Source organism: Eretmochelys imbricata, chromosome 6 (genome assembly GCF_965152235.1).
Source record: "Eretmochelys imbricata isolate rEreImb1 chromosome 6, rEreImb1.hap1, whole genome shotgun sequence".
Classification (NCBI taxonomy): domain Eukaryota; kingdom Metazoa; phylum Chordata; order Testudines; family Cheloniidae; genus Eretmochelys; species Eretmochelys imbricata.
In genome coordinates this window covers 8501827-8511638 of record NC_135577.1, presented here as the reverse complement: position 1 = coordinate 8511638, position 9812 = coordinate 8501827, and the positions used below count along the sequence as shown (strand labels likewise).

The 9812-nt window shown below is 51.8% G+C and overlaps 1 protein-coding gene across 1 annotated transcript in view; it reads right to left on the bottom strand.

The window, feature by feature from the left end:
- Positions 1-9812, bottom strand: part of LOC144266062 (uncharacterized) — an 88258-nt gene that overhangs the window by 58723 nt on the left and 19723 nt on the right. Inside the window, 1 exon segment of the mRNA XM_077819209.1 lies at positions 4609-5559. Within this exon segment, the coding sequence (XP_077675335.1) occupies positions 4609-5559 (951 nt within the window).

Below are 9812 nucleotides of genomic sequence, written 5' to 3'. Positions count from 1 at the left end.
TAAGGAAAGAAGGACGATTGAAAGAGTCAGTTTAACACAAGGCAGTTAGTGGTATAGATAAATTTGTGGGACAATTGAGAGTGGCACATGACCTTGTGGACAAGGACTGTCTCAATAAAGACTTGGGGCTACTATAATCCCATGTGCATGGCCTTGTGGATGGGGATGGTCTTGTAAGGACCAGGCACTGACACAGTCCCGTATGTATGACCTTGTGAATAAGGATCTTCCTATTAGGACCAGGCATGCATGACTGAGGAGTCCTGTGAAACTTTTATCTGTTGTTGTTACAGCATAGGTCTGGGAGGTGCAGAACTATGAGAGACAATCCCATAAGCAAGCAAGAGGGTAGGAACTAGGGTCATAAACTATGTTTCTGCTATAGTCCACTCAGGAAACTTAAGACTCTGGTATTATTACCTGGCTACGTGTGTAAAAATATCAGAATGACAGCAAAGAAAGTAGAATTAAGTACTATTAAAGACGTGGTATTAGGAAAAGAGCTAAAGGATTTTGTTTTAAAATATGGAGACAGTCCTTCGAAGTGTGGTGCTTTTATCGGACCTGATGCATATCAACTATGGAAGCAATGGGATCAGTGAGTTAAGCATGAGAGAAAAAGAATCTTTTCAAGAGCTCCAGACAGGTTTGCAAATGGTAGCTGCAGTATTAAATAAAGAAGTAAGTAGTCTGAGGATAAGGATGCAGGAATTACAGGAGAAAGAAATAGCGAGAGAAAAGAAGTATGGTTTAAAATTACAGAAGCTAGAGGAAGACAAGGTAGCAAGGGACAAGGAATTGGCTAGTCTAAGAGTGGAGGCTGATGTGCTGAGAGCTACTATGTTAACACAAAAAGAACAGGAGGACTTGTGGCACCTTAGCGACTAACCAATTTATTTGAGCATAAGCTTTCATGAGCTACAGCTCACTTCATCGGTGAAGTGAGCTGTAGTGAGCTGTAGCTCACAAAAGCTCATGCTCAAATAAATTGGTTAGTCTCTAAGGTGCCACAAGTCCTCCTTTTCTTTTTTGCGAATACAGACTAACACGGCTGTTACTCTGAAACCTGTCATTATGTTAACACAGACCATAGGCGCCGACTCCGTGTGTGCTCCGGGGCTGGATCACCCATAGGGGAAAATTAGTGGGTGTTCTGCACCCCTTGGCAGCCAGCAAGGTAGACAGAATGGGGGGAAGCGAGATAAAGAGGACAATAAAGGTAGAAATTTTAGTAGGAGACAGTGGAGAACCCCTGACTCATTGAAGAGTTTAGTTTGGAAACTATTGTTGAAGTATGAGAACAGGGACCAAACTGACAGGCCACCCACTGCAGAACTGCTTCAAAGGCTGGCATACCACGAAAAAGCTGCACCTACAGCTCCCCTGCCTGCCAAGAAAATAGCATAGGGAGGCTGGACACCCCTGTTTTCGCAGTATCAGCACAAGATCCTGCTGGCTTGGTGGCACATTTAGATCAGGATACCTGATCGATTTTTTAAAAGTAGGTCTTTTCACAGATTCTGAGTGGGTACTAAGAGCTATAGTAGACTGGATGTCCCAGTGGCAGAAAAGAGAAATGAGATCAGCAGGTAACAAGCCTGTTGCACATGCCAAGAAATTGTCTTACCTTTGGAATTTAGCACAGCAGAGAGAACAGCTGGTACAAATGGGAAAGGTAAGGGGTCATAAGAAAGAGACTGAGGAGGCTCAGTGGAATAACAGTGCAGATGCGGAGGCTAAGGAAGGCGCTAACGAGGGGACATTGTGGCAACCGTAATTCCAGTTAGTTCCAGTAGCAGTAGAAGGGGATAAAACAGAACAAATAGGTCTAATATCCCAACAGGAAAAAAAGATCCAGCAATAAAACGGCTTGTAGCTAAAGGGGAATATCAAGGGTGGAAAATTTGGCTGCATAATACAGGATTCATTTTAGCTACCAAAATGGGGAAAATGTGCCAGTAAGGGTTGTCCCAACTGAAACAAGATCTGAAGTGATAACCCTAGTCCATAATAATGGACATCTAGACATGGAGAAAACACTCAGCAGGCTGCAAGCAGCAGCTGGTGGCCAAATATGAGAACTGATATGGAGCAGTATGTAAATAATTGCTTGCCTTGTGCTGCCAGTAATGCAGATATTGGACTGGTAGAAGGACCTCCCCCCCCCCCCCCGAGTCATCAAAGGATAGAGGGTCCCTGGGCCAGAATACAAATTGATTGTATTCTTCCATTACCTTAAACCGAAAAAGGAAACCAGTGTTGTCTGGTAATAATTCAGTGTGAGACAAAAGGAAAGAGTGAAGTGAAAAATGGTGTTTCTCTCCTGTCACTCGCCCCTGGGGGGTGTCTCAGCTAGATGGAGCTTTGGGACGGGCACTGAAGATGAATCCTGCATCCAAATAGGGGCCACAGGAATCAGAGAAGTCCCAGAATTGGGAAAGCGTAAGAGGACCCTGCCCTGCTCCCTGCATCATGATGCCCACTACAGAGCCCCCCCTACCCGCTCCCTGCAGCACAGCACCCCCTACTGAGCCCCCACTCCACTCCTTGCAACACAGTGCCCCCTACTGAGCACCCATCCCACTCTCTGCAGCGCTCCCTAGCACCACACTGGGTTACTGGGCTAAGCACCACTCCCATTGCCCTCCAGGCTGTGTATTGTGAGGGCCCCTGAAAGTAGGCCAGGCTCAAGGGTCGGGCAACCATGCTGGGGTGGCTGCATCTGCCGCCCTTCCCGATTCATTCCACTGCATGTGCTCCTGGACCCTGCCCGCGGGCCAAGTTAGGGTCAGCATGGCATGCGGGGTCCCATAGCAACAGTCACCCGCACAGCAGGGGGCCCACTGAGGAGCAACAGGTGGTGCCCTTCCCAAACGCCACCTACAACACAAGCTTGGACCTGAAGACAAACAATAAGCCCCACCTTTTCAGCCACTGAACATGTGGGTTATTGTTCATAGACGGGAATTCACTGGACTTTAACCTAACTTTGCGTGTTTGTACCACGGCGTTTTACTTAATAAAACGTATGTGATTTGGGATTTCATTTCATGTCAATATTCCTTGACCCTGGACACTTTACAAAGTTGAGAAGTTGATTACAATGACAAACCATGACAATGCTATAGAAAAACTGGTATTTTGTTCTGAGTTTTTCCTTCAATTTATTTGAAAGTTCCAGAAAAAACAACAACCTCACAAAACAAATGTTAAAAGTACAAATATTGGGAATGCAACATTTCCATCACAGCCAGTCATCTCAATACAGCCTCCACAGCTGAGAGCATGGTAGAGGTTAACCGATTTGTTATCCACAACACAAATACGGGACGTGTGACTCTAACTCACAGCCTCCTTCACATCCCAGTGAGTGTTCAAATCTCCAAGCAGCCTGACAAGATCTCCCCAGTGGAGCTATGGCCAACTTACTCCAGCTGGGGATCTGGGCCATTGACTCTAATGAAGCTACAGACAATTGACACCAGCTGGGGATCTGGCCCCATTGACTCTGTTGGGGCTATACCTGATTTATGCCAGCTGGGAATCTAGTTTAGCAGACTATACTCCTTGTCTAGTTAGATCTGCAAGCTGAGATCTCAGAGACAGGCTGTTACTAGTGACCCAAACTCAGTGACTGAATAGTTTAAATGTTTTGATTCCAGCCTTTCAATCTTCCCCTGGATGAAAAGTTTTTGCTCTCCCAATGCAGTTCTGCCTGGGGAAGCTCCCAGCCAGCAGATCTCTTTCTGCCTTTGTCTGTGAGATCAAAGACCCCTCAGAAATCGAGAGAAATGAATCTAGTTGGGGAGTGAGTTCTAAGTGGATTGTGGGACAAGTCAGCACAAGAAGATCTGTTTGATGTTCCCAGTGCACATCTGCCTGGGTGCAACCACAGGTTGTGTTGGCAGGGCAATGTATAGCCTTTATTGAAAAGAGCCGGTTGGAACTTTTGTGATGCCATAGGTCTCTGTCAGAAAATGCCATTTCATTGAGTGGAAATACATCGATTTCAATGAAATTTCATTTAGGAAAAAAACTGGAACAAAATGCTTTGACCTTTAGCGGAACATTTTGATTTCCCATTTCCAGATGATGTTTCTTTTCAATTTTTTAAATTGCGTATTACATATATTTTAAAAATTGTATATTATGGTATATAATAAAGAATGAGAGAGTCTAACCCAGAACAAATTGTTTTTGCTAACACTAGATGTTCCCTCCCCCTCCCCCACAGATTTTGTTTTAGGGGAAGTTTTGAATTTGTTTCTTTTCATTCTGTTTTGGAATGGATATTTCCCCCCCAAAAAATCACAGAACTTCCCATGAAATGGAAAACCCATGTTCAGTCCAGATCCATCTATGAGTCCACTGTGTCGCTGCTTTAGCCCTATCAGGAGAGGCAGTTGCATGTCCAACTGTGTGTAACCCTCTGCTGCCCAGGCAGCATATTGTGGTTTGTAATTCCCACCATGTCTCTGAGTTAGCACAAACATTGGAGGCTTGTGATGTTAGACCCATAGTCCCCATGGCGAGCACCATTATGTGGGTGTGGTGGAGGGCTGCAAGGCTGTGTGGGTCCTTTGGTGCTGCAGATAGCCTGAGCTCTGCCGGAAGCTCTTGCCGCATTGGTGGCAGCGGTAAGGTTTTTCACCGGTGTGGATGCGCTGGTGGGTGAGCAGGTTGGAGTTCTGGCTGAAGGCCTTGCCACACTGCGGGCACTTGTATGGGCGTTCACCGGTGTGGGTGGTCTGGTGCTGGATGTAGGTGGAGCTCTGGCTGAAGCCCTTGCCGCATTGGTGACAGCGGTAGGGTCGCTCCCCAGTGTGGGTGCGCTGGTGGGTAACCAGATGGGCGCTGCGCCCAAAGGCGCGCCCGCAGTCCGGGCACTTGTAGGGCCGCTCACCGGTGTGTGAGGCCTGGTGAGTGATGAGGTTGGAGCTCTGGCTGAAGGCTTTGCCGCATTGGTGGCAGTGGTAGGATCTCTCACCTGTGTGGGCCCGGCGGTGCTGGGCCAGGGCCGAGCTCTGCCCAAAGCACTTCCCGCACTCACCGCATTGGTATGGTTTCTCACCGGTGTGGATGCGAAGGTGCTGGGCCAGTGTGGAGCCCTGTGTGAAGCTGCGCCCGCACTCGGGGCACTGGTACGGCTTCTCCGCCAGGTGCACGCCTTGGTGCTTGAGCAGGGACGAGCGCTCCACGAAGACCCGTCCGCACTGGGGGCACTCGTGGCGCTTGACCCCCGCGTGCACCCGCTGGTGGGTCAGCAGGTTGGCATTCTGGCTGAATCCGCGGCCGCACTGTGGGCAGCGGTAGGGCTTCTCGCCCGTGTGGGTGCGCCGGTGGGTGGTCAGGTTGGAGCTCTGGGCGAAGCGCTTGCCGCAGTCAGGGCACTGGTAGGGGCGCTCCCCGCGGTGAATGCGCTGGTGTTGACACAGGGCTGAGCTCCAGCTGAAGCGCTTGCCGCAGTCAGGGCACTGGTAGGGGCGCTCCCCGGTATGCGTGATCTGGTGCTGCAGCAGGTGGGAGCTCTGCCCAAAGGTCTTGTCACACTCGCTGCACCTGAATGGCTTCTCGGCTGGCTGGGGGGCAGAGGTGAGATCTCCAAGTGCCCCATCCAGCTGAGGGGCAAGGGTGGGATCCTCAAACACCTCTTCTTTGTTGCACCGGAAGGGCTTGTCCTGCTGGGGGTTAGCAGTGGGATCCCTGGGTACTTCGTCCCCACAGCCAGTGGAGTCTGCCAGGTTCTCCCAGAGGGAGAATGGGCACAGGGAGCTGAGGGCAGAGGGGGCAGTGTTGGTACCTTCCTTGCTCAGCTTCCTGTCAACAGCTGGAACGAAGAGACAATCCAGATGAGAGTCAGTCTGTTGTTATAACATCTACAGCAGGGGCACCTATGAATGGGGATGGTGCAGGGCTTAGGGCACTGGACCGGGAGTCAGGAGATCTGGGTTCAATTTCCTGCTCTGAAACGAACTTCCTGAGTGATGCTGGGTGAACCTCTCTGGGCCTCACCTTTAGCCTGATCCTTCCTAGCCTCACAGGGGCTGCGTGTGGCTAAACTCACAAATGACTGTGAGATGCTCAGACCTGGCACCGGTGAGGCCAGATAAATAACACGGATAGACACATGTGCCAAATAAGAGCAGGGCCCCGTTGGGCCGGGCACTGCACAGACAGAGTGACGGAGAGTGGGGCCCTGTCATGCTGGGTGGTGCACAGGCACCCAGGAAGTGAGATTGGGAGGCTGGACACTGCACGGACACAGAGTGACTGAGATCGGTGGGGTGGGTGAGGCAGAGGGACCAAGATCAGCGCGCCGGGCGCTGCACAGACACTCACTGACTGAGATCAGGGCCCCATCATGCTGGGCGATGCCCAGACACCCAGTGACTGAGATCAGGGACCCATCATGCTGGGCGATGCCCAGACACACGGTAACCGAGATCAGGGGCCTGTCACGCCAGGTGCTGCACAGACACCCAGTGACTGAGATCAGGGACGCATCATGCAGGGTGCTGCACAGACACACAGCAACCGAGATCAGGTACCCATCATGCTGGGCGATGCACAGACACCCAGTGACTGAGATCAGGGCCCCGTCATGCCAGGCGCTGCATAGACACAGTGACTGAGATCAGGGACCCATCATGCAGGGTGCTGCACAGACACCCAGTGACTGAGATCAGGTACCCATCATGCTGGGCGATGTACAGACACCCAGTGACCGAGATCAGGTACCCATCATGCCGGGCGATGCACAGACACCCAGTGACTGAGATCAGGGCCCCGTCATGCTGGGCGCTGCACAGACACCCAGTGACTGAGATCAGGGCCCCGTCATGCTGGGCGATGTACAGACACAGTGACTGAGATCAGGGCCCCGTCATGCCGGGCGATGCACAGACACCCAGTGACTGAGATCAGGGACCCATCATGCTGGGCGATGCCCAGACACCCAGTGACTGAGATCAGGTACCCATCATGCCGGGCGATGCACAGACACCCAGTGACTGAGATCAGGGACCCATCATGCTGGGCGATGTACAGACACCCAGTGACTGAGATCAGGGCCCCGTCATGCCGGGCGATGCACAGACACCCAGTGACTGAGATCAGGGCCCCGTCATGCCGGGCGATGCACAGACACCCAGTGACTGAGATCAGGGCCCCATCATGCCGGGAGCTGAACAGACACCCAGTGACTGAGATCAGGGACCCATCATGCTGGGCGATACACAGATATGCAGTGAGGGCGGGAGATGGAGAAGTGATTTGTTACCCGTTTCAAGGGGTTCCTCCTTTATGTCACAAAGAAGCTCACGTTGGTGTCCTGTTTCTGGGAGAGCTTGGGGCTTCTCTTTGGGGATAGAAAGCAGCTCACAGTGGGGTCTTGCAGGTTTACCCTTTCCCTCCTCCTCCTGGGATAGACATTCTGGATGGAGCTGCGGCTGGTCCAGCTGGGAACCGGGAGATTCCCATAATGCCCCAGGGGATGCCATCTTCTCCCAGGCCACTTGTTCAACCTTCACCGGCATGCACCCTGACCTGGGGAGGAGCCGAACAGGTCACCATGGAGCCAGGGCCTGGGAGGACCCAAGGGGGAGAGGGGAGACTGCAGGGAATGTGCCCCAGAGCCGGGGGAGGGGAGCACAGACCCTCGCTCAATCCCCAGAGCCAGCAGGGGGCGCTGTGGGGGCTGGAGGGGGGAGAGGCCGGTAGCCTTGGCTGGAGCCAGGCTGGGTCTGTCGGAGCCTCCCCCAGGCACAGCTCAGCCGATGCTCCCCGGCCCCCAGCCCCGTTCCCAGCCCATACTGCCCCGGAGCTGGCTGGGGGAGCGGGGGTCTCTCCAGGCCGGTCCCCTCCTCCCGGCAGCGGCTTCTCCCGGGCAGCGATTTCCTGCCTCCCTCCCCGGGTGCCGCCTCTCGCGGCAGCCCGGCGCCCCGCACTCACCGCCCGGCTGGGGCGATCCCCCCAGACCCGCTGCTCACGCGCGGGCCAGACCTGGGGACCTGGGGACCGCGCTGTCAGGAAGGTCCCTCCGCTATCCTGTCCCCGTCCCAGCCGTCTGCTCTGTGAAGTGGCAGACCCAGGAGTCACTGGGCTTAACCCTTCCCACCCCAGCCATGACGCTGCATGAGCCGCTCAATGCATTGTGAGAAATGTGGCAGATCCCCCACGGGTGTAAACTGGGCTCAATGGGGGCTAGGGTGACCAGAGAGCAAGTGTGAAAAATTGGGATAAAGGGTGCAGGGTAATAGGTACCTATATAAGAAAAAGGCTCTGAAGTTTGGGACTGTCCCTATAAAATCGGGACATCTGGTCACCCTAATGGGGGCAGATCCCCAACTGATGTAAATCGGCAACACTCCATTGAGGTGACACTGATTTACACCAGCGAAGGATCTGACCCTGGGGCATCTTTGACATCTCTGTGTTAGGCAAAAATTCCCCAGAATTATCTTGCCACCCTTCAGGCCTTCTCTCTGTCCTAGCCTTTCGGCCTATTGTCTGTCTTTCCGCTATTCCTCTGGCCAAATCTCATTGCAGCCTCCACACGTGGCCTGGAAGTTTCTCCCTCAACACCTGAGAGACTAGACTCCCTCTTATACTGCTGGTGTATTCTGTGGGCAACCTCTGCCTCCTGCCCTACAGTTGTTTATAACAGCTTGGATTTAGAGTCATGGAGCTCGTGGCCAGAAGGGCCCATTGTGCCCATCTGGGTCAGGCTCCTGCCTCACCCAGGCCAGAGAATCTCCCCCAGGATTCCTGCCTCTGGCCCAGTAACTCCTGGCTGAGCTAGAGCAGAGCTTTGAGAGAGAGACGCCCCATCTCCACTGACAGACTCCCAGGGATGGAGAATTCACCCCATCCTAAGGGGAGCTCTCCCAATGGTTCATTCCCCTCCCAGATAAACACTGCCCCCTAATTCCCAGCCTCAATTTTTCTCCCTTCTGCTCCCAGCCAGTGGATCATGCTCTGCCTAGACTGGAGGATAAAGAGCCCTCTGCTCTCAGCCATCCCCTCCATGTCAGTGCTTACACCGGGATCACGTCACCTCTTAACCTTTTCTCGAATAAACGAAACCCATTGAAGTCCTTTGGTACCTCACTATTGGGAGGTGTGGCAGGATTTTATTTTTTAAAATAACGTCGATGTGTCACATCAGTTTGGTTTGAAGCAATTTTTTCAAAATTTATATAAATTTTCACAGTTGTGGGAAATTATAGGAGGTCCAACAAGGTGTGTGGGGGGGAGATGTCAGACAATAATTATTTAATGATGGTAGACCTCGAGATTAAAAAAGTTAAAGCTTTATATTTACTAAAACACTAATGGTCAATGTCACATGTCAAAATAAAACAAGGTATGTAGCCTTAAATCAAACTCTAGTTCTCAAGCAGCATGTTTCTTGCTTTACCTATCTGTAAATTTTTATTATTACAGCGGAAATTGTTTTTCATCTATGGGTGTGTGTGGATGGTGAAATTGACATTTATCGGCAGTTACCAATAAAAATATAATCTTAACTATAGAGCAGGTTTTCCAGACCTCAAATAGCTCCTGTAGCTCGTCTCTGAAACCCTTCTCCAATGGTGGGAGAGCTGTGCTTTGCCATCAAAGGCCCAAACGCTGCTCTCACTTCCCTGGGATTTCCCCCGATAGACCTTTGTGAGAACAGTGCTGTGACACCAATAGACAAGGTGCCAGCTCATGCCAAGGCCCCTAGGCCTCACTGAATACTGACAGATGCATAGCTGGAAACCAGACCGGTTTGCCTGTGTGTTAGCATTGTTAAAATATATATTAGCTTC